At 42.0% G+C, this 16,104-nt stretch overlaps 1 protein-coding gene across 1 annotated transcript in view; it reads left to right on the top strand.

The window, feature by feature from the left end:
• Window positions 1–16,104, top strand: part of RSF1 (remodeling and spacing factor 1) — a 71,644-nt gene extending 55,540 nt beyond the window's left edge. The window contains exons 13-17 of the mRNA XM_075416024.1: window positions 1,404–1,471; window positions 2,604–2,811; window positions 4,184–4,407; window positions 6,541–6,732; window positions 8,490–16,104. Coding sequence (XP_075272139.1) covers window positions 1,404–1,471; window positions 2,604–2,811; window positions 4,184–4,407; window positions 6,541–6,732; window positions 8,490–9,064 — 1,267 coding nt within the window. The 3' untranslated portion in view covers window positions 9,065–16,104. The remainder of the gene's footprint in view (window positions 1–1,403; window positions 1,472–2,603; window positions 2,812–4,183; window positions 4,408–6,540; window positions 6,733–8,489) is intronic.

Here is a 16,104-nt window from a genome sequence, read left to right as displayed (position 1 = left end):
GTTTTCGTTGCACCCAGTGGGCAGGCAGCTGTCAGCTCATGGTTGAGCTCAGGTTATTTGTTAGCAGCGCTTTGAAAGCGTTAAGGGATTTCTGACATTGTAAAGAGCTGGGTTGTTTTTTTTTTAGCATTGTGGAGGGAAAATAATGTTTGAGTAATGTGGAACTAATCTTATTGATGGAATAATTTCAGTCACTTCCTTGCTGTGTAAAGCTGCCTTGAATGTGACACGCAGTTGTTCAACTTAGAGAACGTAAAGAGCCCAGAAATCCATTGCCTTATTTTTAAAAGAATACAGAGTAATATTGGATCTGTTCTGTTCTTGTTCTACTGGAGGTTACTGTGGAGGACCAAGATAAATATAACTGTAATCTTTCTTTAGTGACTGAGAAGCTGAATCTTTAATGAAAGTATTGTCTGATTGTTAGTTGTTCGTATCTAAAAAAATTAAAAAAAAAAAATTTAAAAATGAGAAGAAGAAAAACTTGCATCTAAATAAAATATCTTCCCCATATAATTAATATAATTTGTACTTCTGCACGGTAGATCTCAAGGTATCTGTTTGGCGATACAGGTAACAATCCTTTTTTACAGGATTTGAATTCCTAACTGAAGAAACAAACTGAAGTCATCTGTGTAAAAGGACTGAATCCTTTTTCCTCCATTTGCTGTTCCCTTTAAATTAGTTACTCAGAGTGCAGAGACTTATGCAGTTTTGCAAAAGCTGCTGCAGCACAAACATACTCAAATATTTTGCTTTTCTTTGTCCTGTATAGTTATGTTACATTACATTATAGCTTATTTGTATATAATTACGAAGAACTGCGTAGGGTATCTTTCATCTGTTCAGCTTAGGACGTTGCAGATTTGTAAAGTACAATTACTGTGAGCTTGAAGAAGAGAAAGAAGCGATCTGAAAGAAGTTTTCACTGAAAATTTAGACAGGATGAATAATTTTATTTTGACTTTAATAGGTGCTTTTCAGAAAGTCTGTTTGGCAGATTGGTAGTGTGTATGTCATCTAACAAAAAGTGTGGAAAAAATGACTAATACTTTGTGTGAAAAATGCCACCGATACCATCTTAAAGAACTTTCAAATTATATATTAATAAATGCAGTGGTATGTCATGTGAAGTGAAAGCGGGTTTCTGTTCACATAAATCAATACTAAGACAGCCAAGCAATGATAAATAATCTGCTAGCAAGAAAAAAGAAACACACCTTTTTAAAAATCGCTATTTTATCATCAATCTGGCCCATTTTCTTTATTATTTTATTATATATCCAGCCCGTTGCCTATGCAGTGTGATTTCTTGGAGCAGTTTTAGATTTCGAGGTGTGTTTTCATACTCTAATTTAATTAGGGTTCATTTCAAAGTGGTAAATGAAAGCTGTTACTTTTAGGTTTGATGAATTTGATGAGGCAATTGATGAGGCAATTGAAGATGATATCAAGGAGGCTGATGGAGGAGGTATGTTGCTGATGTTATTTGTTTTTCATTGCAATGGTGATAAATTTCTTTTGATATGAGAAGCAACAAATGTAATTCTCTCCCTTAAACTTTGTAGTTTACAGTTTTTACTGCTGTATTTTTGGAATCAAATTAAATAATTTCCCTTGGGAATGACCATCCCAGGCTGCCAAAAGATGCCTAAAAGTATTTGCTCTTCATAGTTACATTCAACTTGTATATGTTTTGATATATGAATGCAGTGAATAAGCATGACAAGATAACTCTTAAAATTAATTTGGTAAGTTTGGGATTTGAGATCAAAATGGCAGCTAGCACTATTGATGTTTGTCCCCTGTAAAAACTGGGCTCACAGATTGGTCCACAGTTGGACCCCCTAAAGACCGGGTCTACAAAGTCTTCTTAAAGATACTCATCCAGGTCCATAAGCACTTCTCAGCTGAAAGTCAGTAAAGTGAAATTATGTTCTTCATTGCCTGTTAAGGCAACACAGGGGACCAAAAGAGAGATCCTCAACAATATTCGAGAGCTGTAGATGGATTTGTGCTTCTGCATCACCTGAACTTGCCTGGAGAAAACCGCCATGAACCGTTCTCCCTCGGTTGTCTGGCTTGTGGCATCTCCATAAGGACACCGGTTTTCAGAAGCTCGGTGGATGTGTACAGACAACCTGAAAACTGGGTGTCTGTGGGTGTGTAACGCGAGACCCGTATAATAAACATAACCAAGTCTCAGCAGTAAAACCAGCTTGTCAGAAACTCCACTCCCTGGCCAAATGGCAACTTAAAACACTTTATCTCCCACGAAGAATATTCAGCATTATGAAGAAGATGTATTTTGGGATAGCTGCCCTACTCGAAAGGCACTAGCGTTGGTAATAATGTGGGGTGGGGTTGAAGATCAGAATGCTGACACTTAGCCGCTGTCTTCTGTGTGCACCTCAGCATTTTCAGGTGACCCCAGCGGGGCTGCGTGTGTCAGGAACAAGGCTCCAGACAGAGCCTTGCCTGACAGAAAAATATTCTGCTTTACAGAAAGTAAGCTGAAGCTAGAGGCACGGAAGAAAGATATGTATAAAGTTAAACAAAAAATAAACTTACTCTTTTTTTCCCCTTTCTACCACTGAATTCAGGCATTGGCAGAGGCAAAGACATGTCCAATATCACAGGTCACCGTGGAAAAGACATTTCCACAATCCTAGAGGAAGAAAGGAAAGAAAACAAGCGACCACAAAGGGCTGCTGCAGCACGACGCAAGAAACGACGGCGACTAAACGACTTGGATAGCGACAGCAATCTGGATGAAGAAGAGAGTGAGGATGAATTTAAGATCAGTGACGGGTAGGTCTGCGATTTCACTTCCACCACAGGTCACAGACCGCCGCGGGCTTCTGTGACTCCGCAGTGCCCCTGAAACGATCGTTCGGAGCACGTGCCTTGGAACAGCGCTGCACAGTGCCAGCAAAAAAGTCCTCATGGCCTAGGGGAGCATCATTGCACTGGAAAAACTGCACTCCGGATCCATGGGCTGAAATAATCCAATCTGTATTTTAAGCAAAACATGTTCTGGAAATGGTACTGGTATGTTTGAGGCCACACTGCGGGGTTCCATACACGGTTGTGTTAGTGAGGGAGCCAGACGGGCTCAGTCCTTTGACCTATGGGACTTTCCAGCAGAAATCCTCAACAAAATTAGCTAAATGTAGCTAAAAAGTAGCTAAAATGAGGCTGGTTGTTTCCTTTTGAAAATATGTCCTGTTCTGTGGGATTTTTACTGGGCCCGATTGTCAGTTAGAAATTGGAAGAGTGAAATTTCCCTATTTAGAACCTACAGAACTTGACATGCAGGTTCTGAAGTCGAGTCTTGATATCTGCTCTCTAGGAGATAGAGTTTGAAGACAGCCAAAGAAGTGGTTTATACTGTAGAAAACATACCTGTCACGTGAAGCTTTAAACTCTAAACGAGTATTGCTCTGGGCAGCTGAAACTCTCTGTGGAATTTCTCGTTGTTCAGTCTGGGGAATTCCTAACATTAAAAAATTTAATAACAATTTTAGATGTCCTTTATGCCTCAGTGAGGAGACAGAATGGACCATGGGGCTGAGGCTCTTTAGCATCAGCATTGAAAGCTTTACACCAGTCACTGAGTCAATTTACTACCTGTACAGACAATCTGTGCAACAGAGATGCAAATTTTGAGCTTTGGTTTTCACCTGTGACCATGCTGAGGACATTTCAGTGGCACCCTGAATAGTTGAGCTAAATGCCCTGGAAATTTCCAATCAATGAGTGTAGCTTGCAGGAATCTCACAGAATCAATAGCCCATTGATCCGTTAAAGTGTGCTCCTGCATTTTCAACTCCATCCTTTGCTGAATGAAAATTGCGTAGGACAGTGCTTGGTTGGTGAAGGGGAGGTCATCTCTGCCAGGACATGGTGGGTGTTGTGTTTTCCCTCTACAGGGGAAACTCTACATAGTTACTGCTATGCAGATGTGACATTGTAGTGTACTATTTGCACACTCCAGAATCTGTCCTACGCATATGTTCCCTGCAGACTCAGCTGGATCTTTGCTCTGCATCATTATTGTAAGATTTGAGCGTTTTTTTGTGTACAACAGTACTTATTTTGCATATATCGCTTGTAAAATACAAGTACTGTTCTGATTCTTTGTTTCCGACATCTGTGTTGTCCGGGGTCTCTTTTTGGACAGATCTCAGGACGAGTTTGTTGTATCAGAGGAAAATCTGGATGAAAGCGAAGACGACCCACCATCAAACGAAGACAGTGATTCCGAGTTCTGTGCCCGCATATCCAGGCGACACCTCTCCAGGCCCATGAGGCAAAGCAGGCGGTTACGAAGGAAAACAGTCAAGAAAAAATATTCTGAAGATGACGAAGATGAAGATTCTGAGGACAATTCAAGCAGAGAGTCTGGTGAGTGTAGGAAGTCTTAGAGATAGGAAATACTCTGTGCTGGAGAGAGGGAGAATGGAAGTCTCACTTTCCTGTCCTGCCTGACACTAACTTGTTGTGCTTGCTTTGGTGAAGTCAGATGCCATCTTTGCTGTAAAGCAGTTTGCTGCTTGTTCTGCTGTGAATATTGTCCAGGAAACTGGTACTGAGTAGAGGTTCTTGGCATTTTAAGTAATTATGTGTTTAAATGAATGCTTGTGCTGTGCTTCAGAAGGCCACCTTTGTGGATAGTTTCAGCTACCTTGTACCCTGTTTGGCACCTGATTGCAGGGAAGAGAAACGATGGAGTCAAAAATGTACTTCATTATAGCTACTTGAAGACCTTCTGAATACCTTCGAAAAAGCTTCTGAAACAAACATTTTCCCCTCACGTCATATGGGAGAAAATTCCTTCAGTTGTATGGCTTTCTGCTTTCTCTGGCAGGCTTGAAAGCAAACAATAACACCTTGAATTTCTCTCTTCTACAGTTATCCTTTTTGATCTGTAGTGACTGAAGACGCTTGCATCGCGCGAGAAGCTAATAATTAGTTTATTCTGCTTGCCCTTCAACCAGTTCGTTTTCTGTTTGCACAGTCTGAAGTGTGAGAATAGTACCTGTGCACTACTTAAACCTTTTCACGATTGGCATCTTTCTCCGAAGACTGTCCTCTGTGTTTCTGCTTCATTTGAGACCCAGTCCTAGAAAATGCCAGATATATAATTATTTTTTTTTACTTATTTTTACTTATTTGGATTGTGGATTTAAGGTACTAAGTACACTGGAGTGTTAACTTACTGCAGTGTGTGTTACCTTTCCAGTGTTCTATCTGTGTCTCTAGACTATAGATGAGGAACGTGTTAGAGTACGTTGCTTTGAAGCACGGGTTTCCAGGAGGGTTCATGCATGGCCAGATGGAGATGGCTGTATGCACTTACAGTAGTTGCTGTCTCCCGGTCCCGAAGGCATCGTTGCACTAATTGAAAGCTGTTACCAGTGAAGATACTGGCCAGAGTCTAAAGAGATCACTCATCTATTCTGTAATGCACAGAAGCAACTCTTTATTTCCTAGTGGACGCACATCTGTGATAAAATGAGCTGATTCCAGTGTCATTCCACATCCAGCTAAGAGTACAGTCTTAACTGTGTGTTTGTCTCTTTTACCCCTGTTGTTGTCCCTCAGGATCCTGCTTTACGCCTGTTTTGAGCTAGAGAAGCCAGGTACCCTGTGAGTGGCTCCATTTTCAGTCTCCAGAGAATGGAGTTTTCTTTCTGAAGGTGGTTACTCTTGTTGACTTGCTCTGATTCTTGCTCTGATATTTTAGGAAGTAAAGAGGATGCCACTTAGATCTGTGACTCATGTCAATCACTAACTTAGGAACGGTATGTGACATGTATAGAAATGCATCTTGGGATAATTGTGCTGGCTCAGCTCAGTGAAAAAGCAGCTGAAGTTGATTCAAGGCTATTTTCAGCTGAGGTAAATAAATACAGTTCTTAAAGACGCTAGCTGCAGTGGACTGGTGCAGGAAGAACTGTGAATCACGGTAAGTTTCTTCTGGACAGTTTCTAGTTTAAGCAAACTTACGATCTAGCGAGACTGATTTTTGTTGTTAATTTAAATTGTGTAATAATGTTAACTGGAGTTTCATCTTGTCAGTGGTTTTCATCTACCTATTCTTAAAAGTGTTCGAGTAGAGTACAATTTATTTAAATTTTAAAAACAGAAAGACCTTTCCGGTGTCAGTGGTAATGTGCATCATTAGCTCCAGTTCAGTGCGGTTGTTTCAGCTGGCAGGAGTTGTAGAGGAGGCATCTTTGGCACCAGCAGAGATGAGGGAACAAAAACACTGGAAGGAAACCTTCTTCTGGAGGAGTTTGAGGGAGACAGGAAAAGGGTTTGTGAGAAGGTCTTAAAATCAAGCAATTCTGCGCTGGCAATGAATGGGGGAGCTGATGCATGAGCCTGGAACGGGTCAGGGTAACGAGGCGTGGGCGTTGAGACTCTCCTGGGCTGGAAGAGCACGTGATTTTCTTGGTGCTGGTCTAGAGCTGATCTAAATTGTGCAGTTTTGCTTTAATGGAATAACGCACGTCACCGTTTTCTTCTGTACAGAGAGCGGTGATTACACAGATTACAGTGATGACGATTACCTGGAAACTAGGAGGAGAAGGTCAAGACGGAATCAGAAGAGACAAGTTAATTATAAGGAAGATTCAGAAAGTGATGGCTCACAGAAAAGCGTCCGATATGGGAAGGAGTTAAGAAGAGTCCACAAACGCAGGCTCTCCACTTCAGATAGTGAAGGTAAAACAAACAGTCCACCGTTCGCAGGAGCTGGCGTATGTCAGCGTTCGCGTGAAGAGATTTCGGAGAATCTTCTTTCTCAAATTCCTTATGTTTCTCAGAAACTGTTTCCTTCTGAAACAGTCCACTGGTACTTTCTGATGCACTGTTACAGTCATTGCTCCAAGTCCTTGTCCCCAGTCCTGACTTCCAGGTCTGATTTTACTGTGTCTGGCACGGAGTGCTGGAATTCCAGACTTGGCACTGGTACAACCGTTTTCACCACTTTTCTGTTAAGAGGTCGCAAAGCTTTGTCCCACGAGCCTTTAACGATTCTCTTTTGTAGGAGAAAGGGTGTCGCTTCTGGTGCCCTGACTGTATTTGTGCCGGCGGTTAAGCCTCGGTCACTCTCCTGTTTGAAGGAGCTGTGATAAGTACGGAGGCAGCCTGCTCTAGGTAATCTCAGTCGCACCGTCGGCGACTGCTGCGTATTTTGATATAAAATTAGCTTTTACAAAAGTGACCGCTGACTTTGGGCACTTTGCATCCTGGGCGCTCCTCTTCTGAGACCTTAGGTCCAGCTCGCCGAGGCGCTGGGCGGTACGGCTGGCAGCGGGTGCCAGGCTTCCTCTGAAAACCGGCCGCACGTGACAGCCCGGGCGCCTCTGATCTGTCAGTAAGCTTTGGAAGTGCTGGCCCGAGTTTACAGAGCTTTAGAGGATCCTCTTAGATGAAGGGAAACAAGTACAGTGCAACCACGTAGTATCTCAAAAACTTGAGCTCATACTTCAATACGGTCTGTTCTCAGAAGCGCGATGCGTATGTAGGCTCTCTGCTAGGAATCTGCTATACGGTGGCTGAGTTTTTTGCTGCCTGTGCTTGTGACTTGAAACAGCAACTGATTTGACAGTGTCTTTTCTCCACGAAATCCCATTTCCTCAGGTATTTTTGGTACTGGCTTTTTGCATATTAAAATCAGCACCATTTAGTACCATTCCAGTACTTCCCCACAGTGTGTTATAAAGTATGTAGCAGCGTTAATGGAAGTGTAATGATGTTGCAAATACAGGAACTCTGACAGAGTCGCTATCAACTTGAACCTACATTAAATGATACCTTTTAAAATGACAATTCATGTGCATTTCTAATGGGAGTCACAAGGAGACAGCAAATGGTGTTGGCCATTTGATGTTTCAGTCTCCGTCTTTCCTCAACGAAGCCATCGAAGGTCAGTGTACAGGCTGTCAGTCTGCAGGCAATATTCCAGGTTGCCAAAAAAGAGGCCTCCCATTAAAGGGCAGCAAACTTCAGGTGACAGTTAGGCAGCATTTGTGTGCTTTGGAAGAAGTTGTATATAATTTGGGGGTGGAGGGGGTATGGTACAGTTGTGTGTGTGTATATATCTATCTTTTTATGAAAGCACAGCCATTATTTGGGCTCTCAGTTTCTGGAAGGGGGTTGGGCAGGTGCCGTGAGATGAGGGATGCAGTTCTGCGTTACTCCCAGCACGTAGCCATCACCTGCCTCCAAAGCCTCTGGTACTCCTGGGACTGGAACCAGAATAGCAGCAAATTGTTGGTCTTTGCTTCTTGAGCCGTTTATTTAAAAAGTCAAAAGAATGCAAACGTTTTGGTATGGTTGGGGAAGGAGAGGGAAATGTGTGTGGTGAGAGAGAGAGATGGCTTTTTAATGAGCATGAAAGATGAAAAATAAAAACGTGTAATTGTTTTGGTTGCACTCAGATTTGCTAATGGCTTTAAGTCTGCTGCTTGTTGCAGAGAGCTACACATCTAAGAACTCTGAAGACGATGAATCCACCAAGGAGTCAAAGCGATTGATTCGAAAACGTCGGCGAAGTACAGACGACTACTCTGAGGAGGAAGGCGAGGATGAGGAAGATGAAGGGAGGCCTGTCCGCAAACGGCTGAACCGAATCGAAACAGACGACGAAGATAACTGCGAAAATACTAATGACAACGCGGAAAACCCCGCTCCTGCAAATAAGCTGCCAGCACCGCAAGCTCCTCAAGACAACACCAAGAAGCACTGCTACCGGATAGAAAGCGATGACGAAGATGACTTTGATAACGTAGGGAAAGTAGAGAGCCCTTTGGACTACAGCCTGGTGGACTTGCCTTCCACCAACGGACAGAGCCCCGGTAAAACCATTGAGAACTTGATTGGCAAGCCAAGCGAGAAGAGCCAGGCCCCCAAGGACAGCACGGCCAGCGCCAGCCTGGCGCCCAACGGGACGGGGAGCGGGCAGGAAGCGGTAGGGCCGGAGGAAGATGAAGATGAACTTTTGAGAGTGACTGACCTTGTTGATTACGTCTGTAACAGTGAACAGTTATAAGACTTCCATTTTTGTGCTAATTTATTCCACGGTAGCTCATACCAGCGGGCCAGTTATTAAAAGCTGTTTTATTTTTCCTAGAAAATTCTCCACTACAATATCACTTTTTAGAAGCAAGAATTTCACCAGTCCTGCAGTCTTTCTGTGAAGTGACCAGTTTCGAACTTTGAAGATGAATTGCTGTAAATTCCCTCTCTTACCCCCCCCTTCTCCTTCCAAGTCCATGGTCCTGGGTAATTTCACTCACAAAAACCTTATAACAACAAGAGATTTGTATATTTTTGACTTTATATTTCCTGAGTGCATACAAATTTGTGGAAATGGGTGGCCTAAGAAAGCATTCCAAATCGGTCAGGGCCCAAAGCGGAACTGGGGTTGGTTTGGTTCAAGGGGTGGGGGGGGTGCAGAAGCACTTGTGCTTTAGCTTTTTCATATGAGATATATATTCTATTTAAATGTTCACAACTTAGATTACAACTTAACAGACAGTTAAAACAAAAAATTAATGTCTGTACTGTCGCATTTTGTGAGTTGTAGGTTAACATACCATAGCTCATTTTAGTAATCACCTTCATGGAAGCAGTTTGATTTTAATACTGGAGGCAAACAGAATTACTAGAGGCCAAGAAGGTACCATAAACGAGAACTCGACTATCCATTATGACTTGCAGACTTTCCTAATAAACATCCTTTAAAGTGTTTGTACAGTAAAGTGTACTGTAATGACGTTTTTGACAGTCGAAACACGCTAGCCATGAATTGCTAAAGCTGTCTCACGCGTAGTTCATCAGACGGTCTTCGATGCACAGTGTCTAGTGGGAGGACGTATCGATGTCACGGTAGTCTGCGAGCTGGACGGCATCTTGACGTGCTGCAGACTTTTACAGACAAAAAGAACCCTGCGGTAGCGGCCCGGCCACTCTAGTTTCGCCGTCTGCTGGAGTGTTCTGAATGAAACGTGTTTGTGCCAGCGGCATTGACCACAGAGCGACAGTGCATCAGAGGATTGAGGGATTTTCAAACAAACCGTGACTGGTCCATTCATGTCCTTAATATCTACTTCAAATTGAAGTAAACAAATGGAACAGTTTTCCTTTTGGAGGCTTTCTGTTTGGGGTTTGTGTGTGTTTTTGTTTTGATTTTACTTATCTGCCTGGATGTATTAGCAGGTTTTGAATGTAGTGTTGGCCTTTGGCCATTAGAATTTTCTTAAAATACATTTTAATAATTGTCACGTGACCAACTGGTTTCAAGAAGGCAGTATTTCTGAGAGAAAACGCTTGATGCCAGGACATCTCATCAGCTTCTGAGTGGACATGAAGTGCTATGTGTTTTTATTCAAGGGGAAAGAAAAAAGACAACAAAAGCAAAAAACCAATCAACATGGGTAAAGAGCAGAGCTGAAATTTGGTTTGGGTAGCATTCAGTTTACTCTGAGTTCAGATGCAGGCTGTAGCTTTTGTCCATGTTGTAGAACACAAGACAGCTCAAACAGATCTGCCAAACATTGAAATCCAAAAAGGTCACATCTGTTAAGCCTTTTGCTCTGAGATTGGGATTTTTGACTGGTGTTGATGTCCATTGCCGGCAATGGACGCACCAAAACTGCTGCTGCCACTGAGGAGTGAGTTCTCCTTTCCTGCCCGACCCGATTCCCTCCCACCGTATTGTGTTTCTCATCAGTCATTAAGCACTTCTGTTTTCTCGTAATGAAACCGGCATTAGGCCTTTACTAAATACCTCTCTAGAAAACCTAGATCCAAAAATTACCTACCTTCTGGCCTTGAAAGTCTTGGTTTTGTTTCCCCACCTCTTTCTCCACGAGTTCTGTCAGAACCACTCCATGACTCTTACTTATTTGGGTTCTGGCAGTGCACATATCCTGCTATAAAATTAGAATCAGCAGAGTTGCAAAAAGATGGAACTCCTTAATTATCTGCTGTGCTAAGCAAGCTTGTGATTTAAAAAAATGAGAGATCACTCTCTTTACAAATGAGAACGTAATTCCATTCAATATTTTCCCACCTTGCGGATGTTAACTATTAACAGTTTTCATAAGCAGATATTAAAACAGGGTAGTGAAAAGCCACAGAACTTCAGAATGAGTTCTGAAAAAGCATATGTAGCATTTTAAGCTACTATAGTGTTCTTCTTTGCCTAGGTGATGCATAAATGTAGTGCTTCTACATTTCTAACATACTTGTGTTTTAAAACAAGCAAGAACGTATGGCTTCCACTTTTCAATGTGAATAATTGCTGAGCATTTTTAATATTTGCAGTGCAAACTGTCTGATTCACGTGCAGTAACACTGTGCAGCTGATGGTTTCTCATTTGTTTTGGCAGTGCCATAATCTTTTTCGCTGCCTGATGGAGCCTTTTAGTATCTGATCAGTGCTGTAGCAAACATTCTTGCTTGTAGAGTCAACCCCAAATGTTAAATACTTCATGGGCAAGTAATTGTGAATGTAGGAAAATACAGAGGAGTTACAATACCGAATATACCAACCAGGAAAAAACGGAGTGCGGAGTTAGGGAGTGACGTAAAGGCAGGAAAGACCAAGAAGCAGAATCGGAGCACTGAAGCTTGCGTCAGGAGCGTCGCGTTTTAAAAAGGCGGAAAGAGAAGTTACTACCATGTTTTACTTTCTATAGGTCGCTTTTCCAAAACAACTTATTCTAAGAAGTCACATTTGGTACCCGAGACAGCTTCTGACTGCCGCACTGGGTTCATGCCGGTCTAGTGCGTGTACGTGTACGTGAGTGGAAGTGTCCTCCTGGTGTCCTTACAGTCCTGTGCTCTTCTGTACGTATCGTGAGATCAGAAGTCAAATGTCTTTGAATACCGATCTTCAGGTGTGGCTTTGGGCTAACACAAAGGTCGAACCATATGAGAAACAGTGAAAGCTGGCCAGGGATTTTTTTTTAACATAATGGATTTAAAAGTACAAGAACAAGCAGCTGTTGGCTGACTGTACAAAGAATTTATTCAGCAAACTCATGTTTATTCCGCACAGGTTGTCACTAAAAGCTTTGTCTTTTGTAACTGTCAGCTCTTCAGAGCATAACTGATTGGGAAGGAAGTGAGTTGATTTCTGTGTGCAGCCCAGGTAGCACTGGTGAGGGGAAGAACCTATAAATCAAGTGGAGGAATGGACTTTTTTTGTGTCACCAAGCTGAAGGATGGCTGTTTGCTTTCTCACATGCAGCTCGTGTGACTCTCAGCGACGCAAAGTGCACAGTAGGTCTGCTCGGTAATTAACGGCTGTGGTGCGTTAATCTAGCTAGGAGGGCAGTAGAATTAAGAACTCGGTTTCACCGCAGTTGCTGTCTTCTAGTTATTGACTCTTCTCAACCTGAGCATAGTCGTGACTTAAAAATGGACAACGACATCGCCAAACTACCAAAAAAACCCTTGGTGTTGAAATCTTGATAGTTTGACTTTGTACGTGTTGAATTATGTTACAAAATTGCTGCATCTTCCTGTTTGTTTTTTTTAATGAAAGGATTGCTCTGTCCTAACAGCACTTCGGAGAAACAGGGATGCTTTTCTCGAAATTGCTCACTTGCGAAGCGTGTCACCTTCCAGATTTCTTTGCATTAAAGTGTCTCAGTTACTCTTCGTATAGCAGGAGCTAATGACTTAGCTGGACTTGTTTTCTGTTCACTTCTGTTTTCTGATTGCTGTGTCCGACCTCTTGGCCAGAGACCTTACTTACAGAACCTCGAGGGGAAAAAAACCTGTATGTTCATAAAAGAAAAAACTGTGTGGTAGTGGTACACTTGTTCTGGTTTGTCTTCATATCTATCATTTGAACTACATCGGTATCCAGATGCTGCAACTGTTTAATGATTTCAGTAGCTCGTTGTCAGAGTGTCCGTTTTATACCTCTGTTTTCAGGCACTTATTACTTGGCTTTCAGTGCTCTTCAATAGGAAAGCCTGGTCTAAGCTTTCAAACAAGTGTTTCAAATTACATATTTTCACAAACTTCTTTTATGAAAAGTAAATAAGGAATTTTTATGGAACCTGCTTTTTTAATTCACTCTGTACACAGTAATTTAAATAAATCGCCGCAGTAATGCTAGCCCCCAGAACTGGTCTGACAAAGAGATTTGTATCATCTGGTTCAAAATGGCAATGTATAGGCCTTGAAAATTGGTTTTGGTACATGTGCAGTGACTACTACTCACGGCCTTGTGTTACAGATATAATGTGCAGCGGGCACCCTAGATATGTATTTACATTTGATGTATGCTTCCGATTCACTTGGGTATATAAAATCCTTAAATATATAAATACCTGTATAAAAGATCAAATATTTTCAATCTAGATAGCACAATTATGCAACTCCTTCGGCATTTAAAACTTCTGTGGAAGTATTTAGGATGTTGTCTGAAGTAAAGATTTGCAGGATCAAGCCCACATTTCCTGGTAGTTTCACTTTTCTTCCTCCCCAAACAGTTGGGGTAGGGACTGTATCTCACTTTAAATGCTGGAAGGCAGAAAATAAAAAATGCAACAGAAATGATCCTTATTTTTTTCCAGTATATACTGATGTAAGAAAAATTCTATAGGACTAATTTTTGGTGCTTTACAGTTGAGTACCCAGTCTGAGGCCTAGCGGGGAGCTCTGGCTTCAGAAATACTTATCAGTTGAAAATTATTTCTGAAGCTGGACACCCAGCAGCTGGGGTGTCGAAGATTACCAGTCACTTCTGAAAACGCGCATCACTTACCAAGCTCTTATTTTAGATTAGGTGTAGCTAACCGAGATAGTTCCAAACAGTAAAAACGTGTGCTTGGGAATTGATTGTCCCAACACTTCAGAGTAATTTAACTTATTTTGTATATTGCAAAAGATGTATATTGCTTAGTATGACACTTAAAAAAAAAAAGATTGTGTACAGCTTCTGGGGGAAAAGAATAGAACACTCTAAAGTAGATAAGAAGTTTTTATAATTGAATATGTGGTGTAAAGGCTCCAGATTTAACTGCAATTAAAAGGAAGTCCTACAACTTGGGTTTTTGACTATCATTTTGTAAATGCTGGCACCCCACACCTGAGCTGAGGAGCAGGAGAGGGGACAACACAGCAGTGAGAGGGGACACGTACTTAATGCAGGCACGTGTGCCCGTGAATATGTCTACTGTTGCTACATATGACCCCAAAGGTTACTAACGAGAACTGAACGGTAGAGTCGCTCTGCTCGCTCAGTTGGTTTACTTTGTGCACTTTGCAGCACTTTGTGTATAGTCAGTCTCACTGGTTCCCCAGGTGCAGACAGAGCCGCTTTCTCCTGCTGATTGAACGCTCTTTCAAATCACAGCAGGAGATGGGGAATGGATGGAGGGAAGTGGAACGGAAAAACGTGTACGCAAACCCATGCCATTTGCAAGACAGGTCTTGGACAGGCCTGAAAACTACTTCTGACTCGCCCTTTCAAGACTGTATTTCCAATGGAAGGTCTCCTTTTGGAAGAATCATCCCTCCCTTTCTCGTCCTGACTTTCAAACTAACAGGAAAATCTACTCGAGGTCTCCTTCCGTGAGGGAATCGGTAACGTTCCATCAGCGCAGTGTGGATGTGGAGAAAATTGGGATTGGCCCATAGAGTATTATGAAAATGTTTGCCTCTGGGGACGTCGGTCGGAGTCCGCACAGTTTGCTTTGTTGTTTGTTCCTCTTACTGTGTCCCACACAACTAAACTTAGTTTAGTCTGTCAGAACTTGACTTAAATATGGGGATAGAGTCCTACTAAAGCATATGATAGGCCTAGTTACCAGTGCACCATTTGTTAGTTAGAGCAGTTAAAAGTCCTTTATAGATACTAATCTGCTATCAAGTTACTGGTAGAAAAGGAAATCAAATCATGAAGCCGTAAGCCTTGTTTCGTTTTCCATTTCAAACTTGTTATATGGACTCTAAACTCTTGTACAGTATCATATTCCTATACTATATCCATTAAAATGGTACTCCTCCCCCGAACTCGCATTAAAATGATCTGTTGTTAATGCCAGCACGGTCGCTAGTTCCTGCCTGTGCTTCACAGCCCTCCTGCAGCAGCCGGGAGACGGCCTGTGACCGATTCAGAAGCGTGACGTCGCCGTTCTCGGTGCGCACGACGGTTCTCACATAGGCACAGATCCTGTAGATTAGACAAACATCGGGTATATTCATTGTCCCAGGTAACACAGAACAGGTTACTCGCTAGCGGAATGCTTAGCCTCCAATATTCTGTAAGAATTAGATCAAACCTGCCAGATAGGTCTCTTAAAATTTAAGATATACTTACATGAAATACAGTTTTATCTTGCTCCTGTGTGCTGTTTATACGTTTGCAAAGAAGCCTTGAGTTCCTTAAAAACGGTCTCATTCACAGTTGGCCTCATTTTTGTTGTCTTTCTCAAAAGAGTTAACATGATGAAGCACCACAAGCTGAGCTCTTGATGCAGAGTTTAACCCTTGCGTTTCTTGAGTCCTGAACCCCGGTTTTTCAATCTGACTTCAATCATGACTTGTGGTATCAAAGGGAGCGGACTGAGGGGGGACACACGGTGTGTGTGTGTGGGGGGGAGATACGCTGAGAAAACTGGAAGCGTTCTTCTTGTTGCACATAAATCGGGTGGTGCTTTCACTGTCGTTTCCCTCCCCCCACCATAATATCACGCGCGCGTAAAACATGATGCATTAAGACTTTTTTAATGGGAAGTCATGGTGGCCTCAGTGCTCAAAGGGTTAACTGCAGTTTATTAACAGCTAATGTTTTTAGATTTGCAGTACACAACTGTTTAAATACTGTATTCCTTGTAAATGAAGTAAAAAAAAAAATGTTAAGGCTGGTGCCAATATTTTTGTTAATGAATTGTTCAGCGTTGTCTCTCACTACAGTCTGGTCAGAACTCTTTGTGTATAAGCTGGGCCTGAAGCCATTTTATAGCTTGTAGGCCTAATTGTGTAACTTTTCTTTCATAATGTTTTTGTTATAATATCTACTGTCATTTCTTTCATATAAATATGACATGTAAATTGTCATAATAA

The sequence above is a fragment of the Opisthocomus hoazin genome, chromosome 1, assembly GCF_030867145.1.
Source record: "Opisthocomus hoazin isolate bOpiHoa1 chromosome 1, bOpiHoa1.hap1, whole genome shotgun sequence".
Lineage (NCBI taxonomy): Eukaryota > Metazoa > Chordata > Aves > Opisthocomiformes > Opisthocomidae > Opisthocomus > Opisthocomus hoazin.
Note: the sequence above shows the minus strand (reverse complement) of the source record. Positions and strands in the feature narration are given on the sequence as shown.